Here is a 24,766-nt window from a genome sequence, read left to right on the forward strand (position 1 = left end):
TGTGTTGAGTAAGGTATAATCAATAAATGAGTATCTCTTAAGATTTTCTTTTGAGATTTCCATGTGATTGAAGTTCTATTTTCGATGTATATATACCACTAAGGCCATTTTCTAACTGAATAGAAATGCATATTTTACTCACAAGAAGTATTTCCTGACCAGTAAGAGATCATAATAAAAAAAGAAAAAATTGTGATGCTATGGAATTCCATCGAGAGCTGAAATTGGTAGCTGAAAACAAAGGAATAAGACAAAAATCTGCAAGATAACAGCACTGCATTATATGTCAGAAAAAAGAAAAGACATAAACAAAAACTAATTGCAGTAATGAATAAATGAGGATCCAGGTGAGATGCAGCAAAGAGACAAAGACAGGTGTTGCAGATTTGTAGACAAACACAAGAATAATGGTCCCACAAAAACTGATCTACACCCACGAATCCTGTTCTAATTCCCACAGAAAGATCCACCTAGAGATTTTAATTCCTCTCACGTCTGAAAATCTCGATTCTTATTATATTAGATTACATCAACAATGCACATTTCGATTCTCTGATTTCAGCTAGGAATTACAGGAGGACCAAAAAAAGGCAAAAGTGTATAACTTAAGCTTGAAATTACCATCTGTTGTTGTCCGGAAATAAACAAAATTATCACTCAATTCTTTTCTGCAGCATTTTTATTGATGGACAAGAACTTGCTGAACATTCTTTTAGGTCGTGTAGGAATAGTGCGAAAAGCCTTAAATTTTGAAGGTCTCCCGTTTGATTGCAAATCACTTTCATCCAAATCATCATCTTCAGCTAATTTCATTCTTAAAGTAGAAATTTTGGATTTTGGCGACTTAAGGCCTGAGACACTCCATTGATCCTCTGCTGGAATGCTAGTAGTAGTGCTTAATGCTGCAGTAGGCCTTGATGGGTCAATGTTATGTGAGGCTAGAAGTGCCTTAATGTTGCTAGGCAGCTCAGTGACTTTACCACCAGCCATAGTTGCTCTAGCTTGCTCAAAGAAGAGAACTTGAACTACTACCCTCAGTGGAAGTAACTCATTTTGTGCAGCATGCATGCAGGCTTCAACAGATAATTTCTTGCAGTCTAGAGTTCGACACAACCGTTTTCTTTCACTTTTGTTTAGTTCCGGATGAGCCTGGATATTCACACAAGAAAATTAGGATGAACTTTTAATTTTCTCCATTCTTGAAATAGCAAGACTAAGTGACAAATCCATAATTCTCCAAATACAGGTGAAAGAAAAAAAAAAATTCCAAATACATTGTCTATAGCAGAAAATACTTCCACAATGCAGGAAACAACATTGATGATATACGTTCAAATTCATTATTTGACTAATTTTTAAAAGTATAGCACACAGAATTATAGCCATTCATACTAAATTTGTTAGGTCAGCCTAACCCTAACTGCCAATAAATTATGAGTAGGACAACATCCTGAGGTCAATAGAGTTGGTTATCTAACTGATAAAATGATGACCCACATCCTAGAATGTGATAGTGATATATGTCCTAACGTCAAAATATGTGGAATGAGTTGAGATAGAAGTTTGTTTTTGTTTTTTGTTTTTACCTTGAGATAAATGTCAATAGCTCTGTAGAGATCATCATGATCATGTCTTGCAAAATCCGGTATGGACTCAGCAAGAGCAATAAACTTTGAGAGAGGCAAATTTACATCCCTTGCAATTTCCTGAAGATAGCCATCCACAATCTTTGCCACCTTCAACTTTGCACTATGTGATGCTGAAGAAGACCTTCTGCTTTCTTGAAACTCCAAATCTATATTTTCCGCTGACCGTGACCTTCTTCGCCTTTCAAACCCAAACTTGGATCTTGGAGGGCTAGTTGGAGGACTCTGCCCTTGTAACATGAATTGCTCTAATATGTTAATTACCAAATCTACATCATACAAAGTGTCACTTTCATCTGAGAAAGAAGGTATTAACAAATCATTTACTGTTGCTTCCTCTAATTGAAGTCCCACCCTTCTAGCCAATTCCATTTTTGAAGAAGACGAGGCATTAAGAATATTAGCTGCTTTCAACAATTTAAGCAAGAAACTACAAGACACAGCTCTTCTATCTGCTGGAAGTAAACTTACTATAGATTCCAAAAGCAACCTATGCTTTGAATTTAGATCATTCATAGAGTCTGAATCAGAACCTGATCCTTCTTCATTCTTAGCATTTCCTGATCTTGATATATTTGGCAACCATCTAGCTGCATAAATTTTTAATGCATCACCAATAAGATTAGAAGGAACCCTTCCGCCAGATTTAATAGCAATCATAGTTCTCCAATACAAGTCTATGCCTAATTCCGCCATATCTTCAGCCCACCATCCCTTACTCGCCGGTTTATGCCTTTGGCTTTCTGCTCCATTACAAGATACATCATCCCTTACTCTTCTAGAATGACTATGTGACAAACTTACTTTTGACGGATGAATTAAAACCTTAGAAGCAATTGCTTCAATACATCTACTTGTAATTCCAAGATCTTCTGACCATAAAGGAAAAGCTTTAGTGCTTTGGAGAGTAACAATTGAATCTTTCCACCCATGAAGTATGCAGGAATTAAAGAAAACTTCAATCTTGTATATTAAGTTCCCTTTCTCTACATCTTCTGTCATCTGCAAATACTCAGCTGCACATCTCGCCGCAACAATGTTATAGGCACTAAGAGTGATTGTAATACCATAACAGAATTTTGCACATAGCTCAAATGCCTCAATCCCACCAGGAAAATCTGGTAGTTGGACTATTTGATGTTGTGAAGATTCAGGGGATTCAGAGCATAGTCTCTGTAACCTCAAGCACTTGGAAAGCAGAGGAAACTGCAAATAATGAACTTATAAACGATCAGAATTTAAAAAAAAAAAAAAAAAAACATTTATTGATCATAATCCAATTCAACAAAGACAAAAATCCAGTTTAATAACAACCAAGAAAATAAAATTCTAAAATCTTTTACCTTGTGAAGCATATATCTACTTCCTTTCACTTGAATTATGAGATCGCTGGATACTTCAGAGGAGACAGACCTGCATTGTTAACTTAAAATTCATTAAATCCCCTTCATATTTTGCATAAAATTAACAAATTTTCCAGGAAAATTTTACCTGACAGCCTCAGCAGTATAGAAGGTGTCTGGCCGGGATCCAAGTTTCATAAACTTCATGACTAGTCCTTTTGATTCCTTTAATCTTTATTTTTCTTCTCTTTTTGATTTATAATTTCATGAAATACTCTTTAACATAGTTAAATCAAATAAACCAAACTTCATAGCAGATGAAAGCTTCCATTCAGTACAAGAAAACCCACAGAAAGTTCCTCTTCTTCTTCCTCCAAAAGCAAACAAGAAATGTTCTCCCCTCAACACCACCTGTTTCCTATATTTAATAAAAAGAAAATAAAATTTCTTCAACTTAACAAAACAACAAATTATACTGCAATCCCATTTAAAGCTGTAATTTTCACTCATAAAAAAGAAAAAAAGGATAGAAATTTCATGGAGGAAAATAGGATATGCTTAAAGAAAGAAATGCCAAAAAGCTCTACTTGTAGTTATGGGTAATGAGTAGGATGCTATATGTCCAAGTTTTACATATATATATATATATATATATATATATATATATATATATATATATATATATATATATATATATACACAGAGAGAGAGAGAGAGAGAGAGAGAGAGAGAGAGTATGAGAGAGTTTTGCTACGATAAATTGACAAAGTGAAGGAAACCCAGAAGAACGAAAAATCCAAAGTCTAGGTCCTGTCAGTCAAATTCTATACCCCATAGGATTTGGACATGCAAACAAAGAATTAAAACTACTGCAATCCCATCAAGATCGGATGTACCTCACACTTCCACCAACATATTAATCAAACAAAAGCAAAGTTTAAAAAAAAAAAAAAAGAGATAATTACAATAAAAAAGAACCATATCTTCCCTGGAACGAAACATACATGTAGTAGAAGCACAATTTAACATTCCTTGAACTAGAAAAAGAGTATATATTACAAAATTTATAAAGACTAGTCTAAAGATCACAACCTCAAATCCAAGATTCTTGATATGCTCAACAAGCATAAATTGCCAATCATACATAGCAAAAACTGGACCTGAAATGTGAGAATCTTGAACCTATACTATTTTACTCTCTTTTCCCTTTTCGTTACTTGAAACAAATTACAAATGGTGGGTTTAAGGGCCTAAGTAAGCCATATTTCCATGGCTATACACTGCAGCGTGCAATGAGTAAGGCGACTCCCACGTGCTTATCCTGCGCCCACTTGTGCCCTTCCCTTTCATCATTGCCATGCCATTTTTTTTCTTCTTTCTTATTATTTTTGGTTAAATATTTTTTTTATTATTTTTTACAGTACTCCCTCTCGATTAGTTTAGTCAAACTCTATTTTATAATTGATATCTGATCTCACTGGATATCTGAAATATTTAATTCTTGATAAATATCAAAATTTTCCCTTAAAAATCTCTTGCTACTCCTAAAATATATCCTGATCAATTCTAATTGCAAACGGTTAACAAATATAGTGGATCTCTAAATCTAAAACAGTTACATTTATCACTTATATCTTATAGACAGAGGCCAGAAGAAGAAAAAAAGCTCTACACACGATAAAATTCTATTTTCTTTTCTCTATTTTACAATTTTTTTTCCTTGTTCTAAAATTTCTCTGAAAATCACCAAATGGATTATAGAATTTTTGAACTATGATCCATTTTATTAGATTAATTGGATTTTTTTAACTTATATATGATCCAATGTTATGCTTACATGATTCGTTTTCATACCGACTCTAATCATATCACGTTTCAAAAGAATTCATTTTGAACTCCATACACTGTCATGCTTATATGATTCGTTTTCATACCGACTCTAATCATGTCACGTTTCAAAAGAATTCATTTTGAACTCGATACACAATACCGTTCTAATACTCCAAGGGCCACAATATATAAATAAATGGGCAACAATCAAAATGCCATTGTGTTTAGGTAAAATACAAAATGAGACATCCTTAGCATTAATTGGCATATGGTCCATGAACATGAAATATATCCTATATATTGTTATTTATGTGTTGGTGAAACAAGTACTTTCTTACCATTTTATTTTTCCTTTTTCTTCTCCTTTTAAGGTACTAAAAATAGGTTGGATTTCCAGCCCCGTGTATTTTTTTAATTTGTGTCATTAAATTAATTTTTTCAAATTCTTTCAAGATACAGAGAATGAGAAATCTCATGTTACTAGTTCGAGTTCTTTATAGAATTTTTTAACTGAGTGTTATTCAAAAAAAAAAAAGAACTATATTTTGCCTCGGTGAAATAAAGAAAGAAAGGCGGCTGAGGTTCATTAACAAGATCTCTAAAATCTTTTATATGTTTAAGAATTTGAATATTATATATCAATAAGAACTGAGATTTATACATGGAAAAATATATATTCATGCATGGGCCATACACAATTGATTGATCAACAAACCTAAGACTCAAATATATGATATATACTTGTATATGTATATAAATTATATATATTGTTTATCTAAAGATAGAAATGAACAATCATATGTGAATTTATTAACTTCAATTTAAAATTTTCTGGTAATATTTTAATTAACCACTCAATTGTGTTAGCTCAACCCCACATTACTTATGTGCTAAGCTGGATTTCCAGCCAACCTAATATATTAATTAGTGTGTTTACATCACTTAAATGATGAACTGAATTAATGCTCTCTTTTTATTATTTTTTATTTTTTGTAGATTTATTTCAAATCCCTTTAATTATTTCTTAAACCTCGAACAAGAGAAGTGGGTTTTTTTTCTTTTTCTTTTTTTTTTTTTTAATGCGTTCTTTATGTTGAAGTGATAGGCATCAAGATTTGAAGTTTAGAACACTAAAAAAAAAGTAAAATGGAGAAGAAATCCCAAGTTTCTGTCATGAACACAATCTTGACTTAATTATAAGTAGATTAATCTAAGATAATCTAGAATCGTAATCGTTATCCTTTGCAAAAAGCCTTGTCTGATATGGTCCACTTCACCAACATCTTTCTATGGAGAAATAAATAAATACTAGACGAATCAAAAAGAAGACATTCATTGCAACCAAATAAAAGAAAGAAGACATTCATTACAAAAAAGCTCTCAAGGTTTGATTTAATATATATGCATATACCATTCCCAAATTAGTAATTTTAGCCCCTATAAACTATTAATAAAAAAATTGAAGATATTAGTCGACTAATATTTAAAAAAAAATTATAATTAGGGATATATTAAAATTTTAATTTCAGAAATAGCTAATTTAAAATTATAAAAAAAAGTGTGAATAGTCTCGTAGACTTCTATAATACACACAAAAAAAAAAGACTTTTTTTCTTTTTTTCTTATTAATACATAGATTTTTCCGCTCGGATCGAGAATGATATTCAGATAAATAAAGTCCATCCAAAATACAGTTTATTTTGCTAATTCAACTTTTTTTGGATCACAAAAATAAGCCTTGTGATAAATAATACTTACCTTGCTAAAAATAAAGTTTGTTTATATTGTTGATCACATAATACAAAATAATTATTTGGCTACATCTTGATGGAACATAAAGTTGTAATGAAAAGAAAAAGTAAGGTAAAGAAAGAGATGCATCACATACACACCTAAGAATCCCAATGGCTTGTTCTCTTTGGAGGTTAGTGGAATTAGTGAAAGAATGACAAAAGTTGCAAAATTCCTTCAAAAAATTCCCTACCAAGCTAGCTATAGTCCCTTCTTTATCTGGGTTTCTTTTGAGCAATGAATGTATATATATATATATATATATATATATATATATAGATTAGTTAGGTTTTTGGTCTTAGCTAAAGAGTTGTATCTATCAAACAAAGTTAGTGTCCCAAAGATTGTCCACCAAAATGTTAGACCAAATTAGGCATTATCACAAGATAAAACAAAGACCCAAAATCTGAATTGGCTTAATCAATGTCCACTAAAGGTCAAGACCTAAAGCTTGTGCTGGCTAGATCACTCCCATGCCTTATACCCTTTTGGCTATGGCACTTAGCTTAGCTAGTCTCTATTAGTTAATTGTCAATTCTTTCTATATATTTTAGGAATAAAACTTTCTTAGATTGGGTTCATGAGAATGAAACGAAGAACTTTTTAAAAAATGTTCTGACTTTATTTATTTTATCCAAGTGTATGGTCAGAAATACCTTCTTTTTAATAAGAATACTTACTTTTATTGGTTTGCTCCATAAATGCGGCCATAGATCTGATTTAAGTAAGTTTTTCTCATATTTCACTAGTAGTGAGTATGCATATTTTTATTGAGCGTTCCTAAATACCATAAGTTGTGTCTGACACAATCTGTGCATATTTACAATTACACCTTTCGTGTGTATGAGCAATATCTAAAACCTTAAAAAGTTTTTTAAGGACATTACTTTCTTTTTACTCATGCCTAGCCTAGGAGACGTGCCAAAAATATTTTACAATTACACCCTTAGTCTAATATCTGCAATATTTAAAATTTTTAAAAAAAATTTTAAAGGCATTACAGTCTTTTCACTTGTACAGTAGCTGATTAAAATTGTGCTAAAAATATTTTGCCATTTTTATTATTTTTTTGGAAAGGTAAATGAGTGGTGTTTGCATATTAGCACTTCTCAAGCCAAAGGCAATTGCAAGTGGGCATAAAATTGATGTCAACCCAACGTGAGAAAGGGGATGATCCATAAATGCTGTAATGGTCCTTCTCTATGTTACCCAACGGGGTAGCCAACCGACAATGCTCTCTTTTTTGGGACCCACTTTTATGGGACCCCCACTTGTTTCCTTTCTTTTGTGGGTCCCTTTTGCCTTCTTCACATTTTTGACAATCACTTTGATTAGAGCTTAAATTTTTTTAAAATTTAATATTTTGAGTCACATCATTCTAATTTCTAAATCAACTTAATTGTTACATTCATAGGATTAATTTCTATTTTATTTCAAAAAATATGTAAAATAAGTATATGATACTTTTCAATTAAATACTTTTTGATTTGATTACTAGCGAAGTAGATATATTTTTTTATTCCACGAATAAAGAAGGAAAATAATGTGAAATTGGTATATAATAACAATGAATAATACCACTAAGATTTTTTAATTTTGACAATCATTTTGTAATTTTGTAAAAAAAAAATTTGGATTTATATCACCAATATTGGAAAGTCTACTAGGCTCTGATTACGTCCGACTTAAGTACTAAGAGCTCTATAGGCTGCAATTCTCCCGGCGTTGAAATTTCCATATTCAAAGCTCAAACTTGAAACATTTGATTAAAGGAAAAGAAGTTTCAATAATTTCATCCCAACTAACATCGGTTAATTTTGTAAAAAAATTTTAAGGAAATTTTTTAAAAAAATTGAGAAGGGAATGATTAGAGGAGATGTTAGGTTGTTGAGAAGCAAAATTATAGGATTTTATATGAGAATCTTGAAATTGATGTCCATGTGAGTTTTCTTGGTGCATCTTTTGGGTTTTTGTGATACGCACTAAAAGATTTTAAGCTTGATTGGGAATTTAAGATCAAAAAAATGAAATCATGTGCATTTATGATTTTGTATGAGCAAAAATAATTATATTTTATATAGAATTATAAGGGAAGGAAAGAAAAACAAAATCATGCATGCATGGTCTAGACATTGATATATCTTTCTTTTCTTGGCTTATTTCCAATGTTATGTATAGCTTGAAATCTTCAAATAAAGTAAGTAAACCTTATAATTAGAGACACCATACAAATACAAATTATTGCCCTAATAATACACATTGTAGGGCCAAACCCTAATTATCCAATTCTACTACTACTATACTAATTAGGGTTGGTCTTTATCTCTTCATTATGAGCTACCTAGCTTTAATTAATATAAGTGAAACATTGATATGCCAAGTTTAATTAGTGAAAGTTTTTTTAGAAAGGTACATTTATAGATGCAAATGAGTCCAGTTGGCTTTCAAGCTGTTGGAGTTCGGTTCGAAAAAAGTTTGAAGAAATTCAACTCGAATCGAGTTCGAATCTAATGATATTCAGTTTGAAAGCTCATCGAATCTTATCGAGCTTTTATATATATATATATATATATATATATGATATTTATTTTAAATTTACTCGATGATCAAGTCTTGAGCCGAGCCTGTACTTATAATTTTTTGAGTGAATAGCCTCAAGTCGAGCTTGAGTCAAGTTAAATTTATCGACCCGAATTTCGAGGCTAGCAGGTTAGAGCTTAGCTCGTCTCATTTACATACATTAACATGTTTGCCTTAACAAAATTTTGAATATTTATCTTATACTCTATAGTTTTATGTTAAAAAGAAAAAAGAAGGTGTATATACAAAATCAATGGTCACTTTCCATGTCTCATAGAATTCTAATTCATTGGAGGTAGAAATTTTGTACTTATTAGAGGGTACATGTGCCTTTACTGAGTCAGGATTTTGATACTATATGACTTTACTGGCTACATGTTGTTTGGTTTTTGGACTTATATTCTTTCACTAAAATTGATTTTATTTTATTTTTTTTCTTCTTTTTTATTTTTCTTTTATAGAAAAGTAAGTTTCAGCTTTTCCAAAGTGGTTCCCTTCTCATTTATTCATTCATTCATACCCATATGATGCATCTTTTGTGGGGTCTCTGTGTTGCCTAATAAGTCTAAAGTGTTAAGATCAAAGTTCCAAATTTAACCCCACCACCCTTAATTCAAAGTCTACAACTGTGTTTACATTAATACATTTTAGACTTTTTGACAATATTTTTATTATTGCAGTATTGAAATTGTTTATATATTATTATTATTGTTGTTGTACAGTGTTCATGATTCATATTTCAATAAATGTAAAAGCTGTTGAATGAATTATATCTCAATTCATGATTATTCAGTAGTACTTTTATTATATGGTTGAGGAATTTATTATCATGATTTAATTAACATACCAGCTCAGAAAATTATTTTTAATTTACCATCAGTTTATAAGGATATTTACTTAATAAAAATATACATATCTTATAAAGTCATAGAAATATTTAAGTCCCGATAAATATATAAAAAAAATTTGCGAGTTTGAACTTTAATTACTTCAAGAAAATTAGATTTGCCGAGACCAGATTTATGTCTCCATTCATGGTCAATAAATTGAGTTATAGATCTGGTTTAAGTAAGTGAATCCCCTTATTTGAAAAGGAACATTTAACTAAAATTTTATTTTATTTTTTAAAAAAAAGAATTGTAATTAATTAGGGTTGAAGGAAGGTTAATGGGAATTAAGGTATGTTTTTGACATAATTATGATTAAACCCACCAGACAAATGAAGTGATGAAACGTTGACCCAAAAACAGTGTTATGTTTGGTTAATGAAGTACAAATACAATCTTTATGGTCTCTAAAGTGTGTAATATTAGGTGGATTAAGGACAAATAACAGTGAAAGAATTAGGACAATTAGTCAAAAACTAATCTAAAAAGCATTTAAAAGCACACAATTGCAGTTGGTAAATCATTATAATTACAGATAAATCAAAACCAAAACCCTCTTTTTTTTCCTCAAGCGATTCTATTTTGTCAAAGATTCGCGTGCAAAAGCATCGATAGCCACCATGAGTGTGACTCCACAATATATCTGCTTCAGCTTTAGCTTATCATTGACTCTGTAAAAATAAATTTAAAAAAAAAAAAAAAAACTGAAAAACAAAACATAAAGAATTGACAATAAATAAGAAGGTGTTTCTTTGTGATATTAAAATACTTCTTCTCATAATCCGGAAGAGGTAGCTGAGAATAAAAGAGAATTTGCAGAATTAATTACCATGACTTAAGTTATGGATTTGATTTTCCGTAATATAAATTTCTTTCAAGCTAATTCCTTTATTTCTGAAGGTTAACGAAAATTAGAATTAGTTAGGTTTGTAGACCGCTAAAATCGTCAATTAGAATTAGTTAGGTTTATAGACGTTAAAATCGCCGTGGAGTTATTGTTTTTTGATTGATTGTTTATAAGATGAAGATATAGATCATGATGCCTTTTCTCTGTGTTGTGTGGTTTGGAATTCACTTTAGGCTACAAATAAAGTCCTTTCACACAGAGAGGACTGAGAAAAATTACATTACATGCATGCATAATCAGGAGAAACAGATTTTATACATATAATTGATTAATTGATATCATTATGTATTGATGTGTGCTTGCTCCTTTTCTGCTCTATATTTTTTTATTATGATTAATGATTTTAGGGTTTGCTGCTATATATTTCTCCTTATTATTTTCATTGTTAAAATTCGAATTATGCGAGTAATAATTTTAAGAAAATGTTTATTTTATTTCCACAGATTTATCATAATAAAAATTGAATTTACAAATTAATGGGAGATTTGAGTAGAAATGACTCATGTCGCTTAGTGTTCAATTTTTATAAATAAAAGAAATTCATGTTGGGCACGCTTCCCCTTTATTATGATTTATGGGCTAAGCGACGCAAGCAGGATTAAGAAAAGATATTTGAATATCAATTAATTATTCGATCTTTTAGAGATAAAATCAGTGATAAAAAAGTGAGAAAATGTAATTATTAAGAGGGTGCAAATGTGTCTACTATCGTAGAACAATCTAATAAAGATAAAAAATTATCTGCTGGACTAGCTAGAACAGTAATTAAACTGTTGTAAAAAACAATTACTGATGTTGAATTACTCTTTTTATGCAAAAGAAGCCAATAATAACTTTGTCTTAATTGTTGGTTCACTTAATAATTAATAAAGCATCGTTACATTCTAACAAACAAACATAGTGAACTTAATTTGATTTTGACTAGATTTTCTTTTTAATTTACTGGTCTGGTCTCGTATATCTTTTTTTTTTTTTTTTTGTACTAAATGGTTGGTCAAGATAAAATCTACCTTGCTGATGATGATGAGCTCATGTATATGTGTCATTCAATTCTACCTTTCTTTTCTTTTTGGATTGAAAGTGTATCAATCATTACATTAGCTCAAATTCTTGAATTCTTGTTTAGTTTGGAAAAAGATAGTTTTCAAGAGGTTAAGACAACATTAGGAGGATGAAAATAACTATTTGGACCTTTGTCGTGAAGATTCCTCAGATGAAGAAAATCATAAATTTTCCTCTTCATTGAAAGTATAATTAAATTTACCATGAAAGATAAAATGAGATGACAAACAAAATATCCTTTCTCATTTTTTTTTTAATCAAAGGTCTCGCGTTTGAGAGGTTCATAAAAGGAGCAAAATTCTCTCCCTCAAGTATTTTAAGAGACTTCATATTTATAGCTCGAATTTAAGATTTTTAGTTAATGAAAAATGATTTCTGTCATTCCATCTAACCCCTTGAAGGTTCATATAGAGTTTCTTTAAATATTCAAAAGAGAGCATTTTGCAGTTTTTTATAGATCTGCACAATGTGAATCCAGATTAATCAAGCTAATGAATTTTGGATATATGATGATTTAACATCAAAAAATGAAAAAAAGAAAAGAAAATTTTGTACAAGTTCATCAATTGCAAATCCCATAATTGGCATTTGGACTTTGATGCTATAATTGTACAACTGGTAGTGATTTGGTCAGCCCTATAGGTTGTGTGGTTCAAACCCTAAATGGATCACATCAATAGCAAAGGATATTTGTTTGCAATTGACTATTCCTCCACTCCCATTCTCAAAAGGTATTATGGGATGTAAATGTCGGACTACTATCTTATAGGGTAATATAAAGTATTTCAATTTAACGGTGGCGATTTAATCAGAAGTAAATGAGTATTAGTTTTTGAATTAAATGATTATAAAATTTTTTAGTCTAATCCAAAAGAAATAATTTGTGATATAAAAATATCTTATGTACCAAAAAAATAATATCATACTTGTCTTTAGAAAATTGAAGCAGAGACTGAAAGTTGGGAGTGAGGTGAGGCAGATGGATGATGTTGAGGGCAAAAGAGCGATCAGAGTTGGGCTCCAAATGATACAAAATAGAGAGAGGATAAGCAATTAGGGATGGGTGTGTGGGCCTAAGTAAAATAAATGGACTAAGAAAAGACAAGACAAAAACCCACTTCCAACATTGCATGTGCAGCCCAATAAGGGTTAGATGGCCAGTTGGTGAGGAGACATTGACAAATCCACCCCCACCCTTTGATACTTTGATAGAACACGTGCATTATTGTTCTTGCCCAGCTATAGTTGTCCAGGTTGTCTATGCGAGTCACCAAGCAGCCATGGCAATGTATCCCAATGGTTACGAACAAACAAATTTAATTAATTAATTAATTACATTTACACGTAGATTTAATACATTTTCCAAAATTTCAATCGGAAATGGCTCGAGACCTCTCAATTTTAACATTCTACAAAAAGTAAAAAAATTTATCAGGCCACACCTAATTAGTAAATTAACCTGTGGGGTAAACAAGTTTGAAATCTAAATTGAGATAATGATGGACTAAAGTTATTGTGGGATATGATGGGCTGCTGTTGGCTGGGCTAAATCTTTAACCTAAATCTTGTTATTTGCCCAAGTTAAGCCTGCTTTCATTAATGGGTCGGGCCTAACTCTTAGTGACCAGTTTAATTCGACTTCAAGAAAAAGTTATCTTCGGATTGCTCATTTGCATACTCTTAGTGATATGGTCAAACTATGAATAACCATTTTTTGACTATTGCAATACGTGTAAGTAATACAGTGTTTTTGTTAGGAATATTCTATGCAGCTTGTGCAAAAATGCTTCTTCCATCTTTTTAGATTCTGATTAACCCATTTCCTTGGCCGCTAAGTATTTTTTTCTCCATATATATACCATAAAAGAGAAAGAAGCAAAAGAAGGAAGCTAAAAGGGGAATCTAATATATGCACATGAGATGTTCTTGGAAAGGAAAGCTATACGACATAGCCTTCTCTTACTTTTTGTTGTCGTGTCCATTGGAACTTGCCCACCCTTAAAACCACGCGCAAACCCTTCATTCGTGTCAGAAATAACATTTGATACGTTTGGTCTTTTATCATGCTTCAAATGAAGAATTTATTAATTTTCAGACAACCATTCGGTGTGATCCATAATTAATAAAACGGAATGGAATACTCTTCTTGCAATTACTGGTCAGAAATTATGGTAAACTAATTATCATCATAAAATTCATTATGTATTCAATAATAACTGAAAAATTCGTGAATTTAAAACCTTTAACTTTATACATCCTTAACACAAAGTAAGAAGATTGATCAACATGGCACTCTGAAACCTACAGCAACACGGTTACGTAAACTGCCAAAAAGAAAAGGAAAAAGAAAAATCATTAACGCGTTGACTCATTAGTTAAATTGCCGACTCGGAGAGAATTCGTCTTCTCCGGACAGAGGATAGAATGGAAAGAACCTACCTTTTTAATTAATTGCGGTTTGTTTGCGAAGACTTCCAAGTCTTTTAACAATTTTATGTTCCCTCTGTTTGTATCTTCCGTTGACTTTTCTGTTACTCAGACAATAACCCTTTTCATTAATTATTACTAGTATTTTACTTTTGTACAGACACTTGGCAATCAGCGATCAGCCCGTTGTTTGAGCCTGCATCATAAGTATCCACGTCCTAACAATGTAACCGTATTCAACTCTAGTACCAGTAATTAGTATTCCAGTAAAAAAGAAAATTTATTATATAAGTATGATTTTCATGTATTTGAATACGACAAGTAAGTATTAAAAATTTAAAGTGATAATCTAATTAATTTATAGAAATAAAAAAATTAAATGTTTTTGTAATTTTCTAATGATTAAAAACCGTGTTCGACAATAATTTTAATGTTTTTAATTGAATCAAACACTATTTTTTTATTAATTATAATGTTCGAAAGATAGTTTTCTAGTTCATATCATAATTTTTAGAGAGGTTAAAAGAATGTTTAATGAAATATTATCCCACTTAACATTTAAGCATTCACGATAATTAAAAGAGTTTTTAATATTTTATTCATTACTTTTTTATAAATTAACAAATCCTGTCATATAAAATTATTATCTTTATTTTAAATTTAATAATTAATTAAACAGTTATTCTTTATTCAACGTTCTCACTTTAAAATGCTATCTATATAAATAAATAAAAGCTAATAATTAATACCCAACCGTTACTAACAGTAGGTAGAATAACTGATATTAGTCAACAAATCCTAAATTTTTAAGAAAGAAACTTATATCTTACTATGATTATGACAAAAGTAACCCTATTGCCAAAACAATTTACAAAAAGTAACAAAAAAATTGAAAGATATTTTCGGAAAAATGATGACTTAATACTGGGGTATGGGACAGGCTTGGTCAAGCCAACTAATCCGAGACCAAGCTCTTATTGTGATTTATGAATCCAAGTGGAAGCTATTTTGGAGTTTGAATTTTCTTTTCAAAAAGATCAATATGTTAACTTGCAATTTGGGTTGATTCCCCTTTTTTTAATTTTAATTTTTCCTTCTTTTCTTCAAAATTGAAATATCTATTTACATATGCTATTTAAATTAAAAATGACAAGACATAGATATAGTAAAGTTACAAATTTATTATTGTGGAGTGCTTTTTTTTCTCTTATAAGCAAAATTTATTAACCCATTAAAACAATATAGAAGAATCATTTTATTAATATTGTCTCGATCTACAATTTTTAATTCTTTTCAAATATAGTCTGATCGGTCTTTTTCATATTGAAAATGAAAAATTTCGAAATCGAAACTATCATCAATTCAATAAATTATTTAAAAGGAGAGCCGTCTTCCTATAAATAAATAAAAAATTCACATATATTAGTAATTAAAGGGGAAAAAATGGATAATGATGAGGAAAAGTAATTGGACAAATTTGATTTTTCAAATTTCTGTGTGCCCAAATCACACGGTAGAAATAAAGGAGAGGGCAGTACCATTTCTTCTTTGGTCCATTGTCTTACATAATTACACATTTATGATTTGTATTCTTGTGGAGAAAATAAGTCCTTCAAATTTCTTGACAATTACCAAAAACCATCACTAAGTAAGTACAAGAAAGAAATGTTATAAATTATTAATTAGGAATCAAATATAAATCTTCATACATCTTAAAGTTTACAAGATAGGACGAAAAGATAATTTTTTGAGGTCTTTATACTCTATTTACCAAATTAAAATATAATGTATGCAATATTAATTGACTAGAAAAATAGAATTTTCTTATATTTTTATTTTTGGGCCTTTAAAACTTGTGGCATAAAAAAATATGAAAATATTTTTTATTTGTAAGTTTATCCTTAATTGGAATTGAGTGTGTTATTATTACAAAAAGTCAAAATTATAAAGAAAATTAATAAAAAAATAAAAATAAGATAGAAAATAAATTTTGTAAAAATTCAAAATATTTTAAAATACATTGGGTCATTTCATTTAGTTGGTGTTAATAATTGACTTCGTAATATGCACGTCGGTAGCACAAGCATTTGCTCATTCCCTTTCAATTATTTTTCTCAAATATTCATTAAAAATTACAATAGACTTGGCATATTACGGTTCCGGGAACCGGAACTGTCGGTTCGAACCGGCCTAGAACCGTAACCGTAACCGAAAAAATCCAGTTCGGTTCTGGTTCCAGCAAATAAAGAACCAGAACCGGTCGGAACCTTACTGAAACCGCCGGTTCTCCATCCGGTTAGAACCGCCGGTTCTAGCCGTTGTAACTGTCAGATTTTTACAGTTTTTTTTTTTTAAATTTGTTGTGAAATGTCTTAATTACCCCTCCCAACAGCCATAAACGGCTACATAACGGCTAGTTTTAAGAGTATTTTTGAAAAAATTAATTTTTAGATTTATTATAAATACCTCATTTTATTTACAAATTCATTACAAAAAAATCTCAACTCTCTCTACTTACTCTCTCTACAATATACTACACTCTCTACTTACTCTCTCTACAATATACTACGCTCTACTCTATATTATTCATTTATTCTTCTCTACTCCACAATCTCTCTTATTAAGTAATTATTCTCTCTAATTTTTTTTATTCAATTTTTCAAATTATATTTTATTATCATATAATGGCAAGTGGAGGAAACTCAAATTCGGGTAAGGGCAAGGGAAAAATTGGAGAATCATCTATCCCTACAAACGACATCTATGATATGATTCCCGACCAATTTAATTTTGAGGGTTTTCCAAATGAAAATTTGGATATTCCAACTCAAGAATCCGAATTTAATAAGCAATTTCAAGAAGATGAAGAGCAAGAGCAAGAGCAACGAACAAAAATCGTTACAAGAGCAAGACAAAGTTCCGACATATTCTCCATTCATTTCACAAAAAAATTCAAAGGTGAGAAAATGTACGATGTAATTTGCAATTATTGTGGAAAATCTTATAAATTTAAACAAGCGGGCGACTATGGATCATTTTGGAAGCATTTGGAGACAAAACATCCAACAAAAATAGGAGTTGATCGGTCTCAACAACAAATTTCCGGGTACGCTTCTAACCTTTCTTTATTTAAATATTCTGAAAAAATACAAAAAGAAGAATTAGCAAAAATGATTTCTATGGAACATTTATCTTTTAGTTTTGGTGAAAAAGTAGGTTTTAATAATTATTGTCAAAAAACTTTAAATCCTTGTGCTAAAAGAGTATTAAGAAATACTGTAGAACAAACTATTATTTCTTTATATAATAAAGGAAAAAAAGAGTTAGAGCTTTTATTTTCTCAATTAAAAATTCGTATTTCAATTTGTTGTGATGTTTGGAGTGATCATTGGCAAATGCATTCTTATATGGGTATTACATGTCATTGGATTGATGATGATTGGAAAATTCAAAAAATAATTATTGGTTTTCGAGTTTTTGATGATAAACATACTACACATAATATTTATAGAGTAATTGTTTCAATTTTAGATGAATATAAGTTGACAAAAAATTTTTTTTCAATTTCACTTGATAATGCTTCTGCAAATACTAGATCAATTATTGAACTTAAAAAAATTTGTGAACCAAATATTGGTGGTAAATTTTTTCATATAAGATGTGCATGCCACGTTTTAAATTTATGTGTACAAGATGGTTTAAAAATTCTTGATTCTTTTATTTCTCCAATTAAAAAAGCTATTTCATATTTATGGACACATCCCCAAGTGATGAAAAGTTGGGCTAAATTTTGTAAAGAAAATAATAAAAGACCAAAACGTTTTTCAAGGGATGTCCCAACTCGTTGGAATTCAACATATGAATTACTAAACGAGTCTTTTTCTTATAAAAAATTATTATGCTTTTTTTGTTACTAATAATATTGAGGATATTAATTTATATCCACAAAATTGGGAGATTTGTGTAAAAATTTTAGATATTTTAAAAATTTTTAATGATGCTACCTATAAATTTAGTGGGGTTTATTATCCCACATCTAATTTATTTTTACCTATGTGTATTAATATTGTTACTGCACTCCAAGAATTTCAAAATGATGATTTATTAAAAGATTGTATTTTTTCAATGAAAAAATATGGTTATCTTATTTTAAAAATATACCACCTCTTTATCTTGTTGCTATTGTATTTGATCCTAGATGTAGAATGAATGTTTTATGTGATTATTTGACTATTTATTATGATGTATTAAATCTTGATGTAGAAGATAATGTTAATATAAATGTAGTAATGTATGAAGTTAAACAAAATATTATGTAATTATATAATGAATTTGTTCAAGTTTCTAGTTCATCTACTTCTATTTCTAATTCTTCTCAATCTAATATTCCACAATTTTCAACACAAAGGGTAAGTGGTGTTGGTGTTGCTCAACAAGTTTTATTACAAAGACAAAAAAGAACAAGGGAATCCAATTCTATTTCTGAATTTGATAATTATCTAACAACTTCTTTTGAGTTTGGTGATGATTATGCAGATGCAGATTTTCCAATTTTAGATTGGTGGAGTCGTCACGCAAATACTTTTCCAATTCTTTCTTTACTTGCAAAACAAATTTTAGCAGCTCCGGTCTCCACTGTTGCGGTTGAACAAGCTTTTAGTCAAGAAGGTAACATACTTGATGAAACACGATCTCGTATGACACCCGATTCATTAGAAGCACAAGCGTGCGTGGATGATTGAACCAAAGCCGAACTAAGAGCCCAAGAAAATCCAAAAGAAAATGAAGATTTATTTGATTTATACGATGGGTCCTCAACGGGAACATCAACCGGTGGTGCAAATAGCGATTAAGGTAAAAGGGGTGAAATTGATATAAGGTAAATAAGAACTACGTGGGCTTTGATTCCTCTAAACCCCAAGAGGATACGTAGGCAACTTAATTTTTTTTTAAAACAAAAAAAAATTAAGTTCAAACCCATTTTTTTTTTTAAATTATGTTCAAACTTAAAAAAAAAAAAAAATTCAGTTCAAATTTTTTTTAAAAAAAATCATTATGTTCAACACTCAACAATTCAAGTCTTTAAAAAAATAAATTTAATTGAAGTATTTTTTAATTTTTTAGGTGTATTTTTTAATTTTTTATGTTCAAATAATTTTTTTTAAACCGGTCTTCAAAATTTAAAATTTTTTAGGTGTATTTTTTAATTTTTTATGTTCAAATAATTTTTTTTAACCGGTCTTCATATTTTAAAATTTTTTAACTGTATTTTTTAATTTTTTATGTTCACATAATTTTTTTTAAACCGGTATTCAAAATTTAAAATTTAAAATTATGTGATTCGCCGGAAAACCAATCGGAACCGTCGATTTTGTAATCGGATTGAAACCGGAACCCGAACCGGAACCGGAACCGTGGCCATGCTTAAATTACAATGCATAAACTCCCGCGAAGAGCTCAACTTTATATAACACACATTTGGATTATTGATATTATCCAATTATTATTAAACTTTAAATTTATTGAGAGTAAATGGCAAGTCCAAATTATTAACAATAACTAAATAAAATAAGAGTTTACTTTTTAAAAAAATAATAATTTAGGACTTTTTTCTCAAAAAAAAATTAGGAATTTAATTTTAATAAAAAAAATACTTTCATTACGTTTTTCTATTACTATCAGTTATCAGCAAAGTGAACTATATTTTTTATCTCGAATTTTACGTGTTAACAATGATTTTTCTCTAGATATTACTTGATTCGAACCTAAAAATACAAATTCGAAAAAAATTATTAAATAATTAAAATAAATTCCTTTAATTCTGATTTGTTCCCTTTTTGCCCATGTTTATTGGAGACTTTAATATGCGTAACACCCTCTAACATATTCTGTACTGAATTTTTGAAACTTTCAGACCAAAAAATAAAAAAATAAAAAAAAAAATATTTCCGTTACCATGTGCAACTGAAACAACGTCCAGTTCGAACCACCAAAGTTACCAAATTAACCTTCAGTAACAAAAAGAATACGAAACTTTGGAATTGGTACTTCGTTCTAAAATTCGTCAAGAAGAAAACCACAGAGGGACAGTTGTCTTGATTTAGTCTTAGACGCGTCGAGAGAACTGAATTACTAAATTGTCCAAATATTTTCCATCGGATAAAACCGTAGGAAGGGTAATTTGGTCAATGATTAAATTATACTCTTAATCTATATATAATAACAATGGAAACGGCTCTTTCTTCTCTTTCTATATCTCTCTCATCATAGCCAAACAGAGACATAGACAGGGTCTTTACAACTGCCACCCATTAACAGAGAAGTCACAACCCTTTTAGTTTTTTTATTTGTACCCTTTTCGATTTTTTGCTTTGTCTCTTTTTTTAATTAGGCTTTAAGAGCTTCTTAATTTTGGATATTAGTATTTTTTTTTAGTTCATCTCTTTCAGCCAAGTTTTCGTTGTAAAGAAATCATTTTTAGAGAAAGAGGTTAAGCGGCTAAATTTGCTGGTTCTTCTACTGGGGAGAAGCGGAGATCGAGGAAGGAGTACCTATTCAAGCAGGAGGGAGACTTACAGTCTTGCGCACTTCGCCACCGATTTTTGGGCAATTTGGGTGGTGTTTTTGGTCATTTGGTGAAAGCTGATCTAGTTTAGTGTGGGGTTCTTAGATTGGTTGAATTTGATTCGAAATATCTGGGAAAGGATTCGAGAGAACAAAAAATGTGGTGGATGATGGGTGAAAATGGTGGGCATTACTGCTCCAAGAAGACTGATGATATATGCGGTGACGTTTGCGGCCAGGTATTTTATTGATTTCATGGCTTTTGATCATTTGTTAGATTTGTTTTAATGTCTGCTTAGAGCTCAATTGATCTGTTCATTTTCTGGTAAATTTTCAACTGGGCTTTGTTCTATTAACACAAACATGTCACAATTTTGGATCTTTGATTTATTTATTTTTTTTAATCCCCAGTTTCTGAGATAGGGAATTGATTGTTCTCCTTAAAAATTGTTTATTACAATGTAAGTGATTGACTTGTGATTGTAGCTTACTGGTTTCGTGGAGTTCAATATCTGCTATTATGGATATTTGAATTCCGGATTTCCTTTGGCATTTTGCATATAATATATATTTCATTGTTTTTCTTGGAAATGCATCTGTTAATAGATGGAAAGGCATTTATTATAGAGATTTGTGATACTAAATTTCTTCTTTTTTAATTTGAATGGCAAGGTTGAGATGAGTTGTTTTTTTCTTTTTTTCTTCTTCTTGATGAATTTGGAATTGGGGAAATAGGATTTCAGTTATTTATTTGTTAACAAAAAATAATCACTAAGAAAATAGGAACATAATTCAAGTGCTGGTGACATTGCAATCTGGGTCCTCTGGATTTGGGTGATTTGTTTCATCCACTGAAGACTAGTATTATAAATATCCTTACTTGTTTCTGGTTGTCTGGAAAACATGTAAAAGTGGGCAAAGATATTTTGAAGCATCTTTGAAAAAAGAAGCCATCCTTAACCAATTATCTGTGCCTTCTCTCATCCTTTCCCGAAATTAAAGAGAATGCTACTGTATGCTGAAAAAGATAATAGACAAAGTTGCTATTTTATCTCTTTATTTTTTACCATATTTGTAGTGTGGTATCTTTTGTAAACGTTTTTCATGAACTTTCTATAATAATCAAAATTTCATGGATAGGAAATTTGATCTGTTTCATTTTTTCTTTTGATATAATTTGTAATGGACTCTCTTTGATGTGCAGGATTCAGGCCGAGTTTTGAGCATGTCGAGAATCCGCTGTATCCTCCGCGGCATCGATTTAAAGACATATTTATTTCTATTCATTCTCGTGCCAACATGTGTCTATGGTATATATGTGCATGGTCAGAAGATCTCTTACTTCATGCGGCCACTATGGGAAAAGCCTCCTAAAAGCTTCAATGAAATCCCACATTATTATCATGAGAATGTGTCAATGGAGAATCTCTGCAAACTCCATGGTTGGAAGATTCGTGAGTTCCCTAGACGTGTTTATGATGCAGTGTTGTTCAGTAATGAGCTGGATATCCTCACAATACGGTGGAAAGAATTATACCCATATGTGACACAGTTCATTCTTCTTGAATCTAATTCAACATTCACTGGCAGTGAAAAGCTTCTCTATTTTGCCAAACATCGAAGTCAGTTCAAATTTGTCGAGTCCAGATTGACTTATGGAACTATTGGCGGGAGATTTAGGAAAGGAGAAAATCCATTTGTCGAGGAGGCATACCAACGAGTAGCTCTAGATCAGCTTATCAGAGTAGCTGGGATTTCTGATGATGACTTGTTGATAATGTCAGATGTAGATGAGATACCAAGCAGGCATACTATCAACCTCTTGAGATGGTGTGATGATATACCTTCAGTTCTTCACCTTCGACTGAAGAATTATCTCTACTCTTTTGAGTTTCTTGTGGATAATAACAGCTGGAGAGCTTCAGTTCACAGGTATCAGTCAGGCAAGACGCGGTATGCACATTATCGGCAGGCCAATGACATTTTGGCTGATGCGGGGTGGCACTGCAGCTTTTGCTTCCGCCGGATAAGTGAGTTTATATTCAAGATGAGAGCTTACAGCCATTATGATAGAGTCAGATTCAAGCGATATTTGAATCCTGAAAGAGTCCAGAGAAAAATCTGTGAGGGTGCTGATTTATTTGATATGCTTCCAGAAGAGTACACGTTCAAGGAAATCATCGGTAAAATGGGACCAATTCCTCATTCTTATTCAGCTGTTCATCTTCCATCATATCTATTAGAAAATTCTGATAAGTATAAATTTCTCTTGCCTGGGAATTGCATGAGAGAAAGTGGGTGATTCTCTTAGAAGCCATTTAAAATCTGTTCCTGGAAAGCTTAGGCAGAGCTGCAGCTTTTGCTACTTCTTTTATGAAGGTCCAAGTGAACGTGTGACGACTCTAACTTGTCACTGGTACAGTTCAAACTAAATTTGAGACATGTTTTGAAGAGTTGGGAGAATTCTTGGATTTTCTTCTAGGTTCGGTTTATGTATATAGCTTTTGTCTGGATTTGGGTTTTATTCAACACACAGCATATCCGCCTGATGCCTGTTGCTGAACTTGCTGTCATGGTAACAGCTAATTCATCTTTTTCGGTGCTCGTGTGGTTCTTAGCATCGGTAGAACTTGATTCTCCAAGTACTCTAAAACATAGTTTTGAGGGCTGCGGTGATTCCCTATATAGGAAAGTTTTGTTCTGAGACAATTTATTCTTACTTACATGTCATTAACACCATCATTCATTATATTTGATTGCTATTTAGATATGTTATTGATCAGAATTCTGCTTTTGGCTGTGCCTAGTTAGTGTTCATGAATTGATCCATTCTTTTTCTTGTTCGAATGATTGGAGAGGGAGAAAATAAAATGTTTGGTATGGATGAGGACAAAGAATCCAGTATAGGGGAACATGCTGCAAGATTCCGTATGTCTGTTATTGCAATATTTCATTCTTTGTTAAAACTGTTATTTCATGTCATCATTTAGTTTTTACCGTTGAGCTGTCATTTACTGATTTTAATTGGCATGCATCAGACCAAAAATGCAAGAACTTTTTTTTTTTTTGGTTTTGTCTTGTTTGCCCTGTAATGTGGACCATATCTATAAATGAATTTCCAGATATTGTTGAAGTAAGTTTGGGAGGTAGGTCATGCTTCTCTGGCAATGAAGCTGGCACTGGATACCAAGTTTATATTCCCTCTCACATTGCAAGATCACCTTCTCAGTTTATGGAGGTGGCATCTGGGCCCTAGTTTATTTGTCAATCAACCTGGTTGGTTTTGATGGAAAATGGAGAAAAAAAAAGGGTGAAGAATACTTAAATGTGTGTGTTTGTTGTTGTTGTGGTTTTTTATTTTTATTTTTATTTTTGAAATCAACATTTTGGTTGGAAGGACAGCATTGGTATGATTGGAACTGTAGGTGGTTGGGATTAAAAATGCAAGAGTGGGTCTATGCATCATGTTACTTAAACATGATCATCATATTTATTTTTTTGGACATGATCATATTTATAGTGAAAAGGACATGGGCTATGGATGGGAATTGGATGTATATATATGCATATATGTAAATATAATTTTAAAAATTATATATTAGCTAAAATAAAATTCAAGTGAATTTAATAGTCAAATATATACTTTTCTAAAGAGGCTGCTGTAGAAAATGTACAGAAAATATATGGGCTATTATTTACATAATTTAGAAATATAAATAAATTATAAAT

General features: G+C 30.8%; 2 protein-coding genes across 2 annotated transcripts; one reads left to right on the plus strand and one right to left on the minus strand.

Moving 5' to 3' along the window:
- Positions 1–305: 305 nt before the first annotated feature.
- LOC105644701 (Phototropic-responsive NPH3 family protein) lies at positions 306–4,396 on the minus strand. The gene is made up of 5 exons (XM_012230143.4): positions 4,082–4,396; positions 3,138–3,407; positions 2,990–3,059; positions 1,587–2,852; positions 306–1,149 (listed from the first exon to the last, which is right to left on the minus strand). Exons 2-5 carry the CDS (start codon positions 3,194–3,196, stop codon positions 658–660), a joined length of 1,887 nt encoding a protein of 628 aa, XP_012085533.1. The 5' UTR covers positions 3,197–3,407; positions 4,082–4,396; the 3' UTR covers positions 306–657.
- Positions 4,397–20,755: 16,359 nt separating this feature from the next.
- LOC105644700 (uncharacterized) lies at positions 20,756–23,822 on the plus strand. Its single transcript, XM_012230142.4, has 2 exons — positions 20,756–21,276; positions 22,242–23,822. The coding sequence occupies exons 1-2, from the start codon at positions 21,196–21,198 to the stop codon at positions 23,337–23,339; spliced, it is 1,179 nt and encodes a 392-aa protein (XP_012085532.1). The 5' UTR covers positions 20,756–21,195; the 3' UTR covers positions 23,340–23,822.
- Positions 23,823–24,766: the final 944 nt, after the last annotated feature.

The sequence above is a fragment of the Jatropha curcas genome, chromosome 3 (assembly GCF_041381405.1).
Source record: "Jatropha curcas cultivar XTBG-Jc1 chromosome 3, XTBG_Jcur_1.0, whole genome shotgun sequence".
Classification (NCBI taxonomy): Eukaryota; Viridiplantae; Streptophyta; class Magnoliopsida; order Malpighiales; family Euphorbiaceae; genus Jatropha; species Jatropha curcas.

Bases quoted from the DNA above. Each gene is read 5' to 3' on its own strand.
- LOC105644701 (XM_012230143.4), bottom strand. From the start codon at position 3,196: ATGAAGTTTATGAAACTTGGATCCCGGCCAGACACCTTCTATACTGCT. The intron at 3,060-3,137 runs GTAAAATTTTCC...TTAACAATGCAG, and splicing joins TATACTGCTGAGGCTGTCAG to GTCTGTCTCCTCTGAAGTAT. The intron at 1,150-1,586 runs GTAAAAACAAAA...GTGAATATCCAG, and splicing joins CTATTGACATTTATCTCAAG to GCTCATCCGGAACTAAACAA.
- LOC105644700 (XM_012230142.4), top strand. From the start codon at position 21,196: ATGTGGTGGATGATGGGTGAAAATGGTGGGCATTACTGCTCCAAGAAG. The intron at 21,277-22,241 runs GTATTTTATTGA...TTTGATGTGCAG, and splicing joins GCGGTGACGTTTGCGGCCAG to GATTCAGGCCGAGTTTTGAG.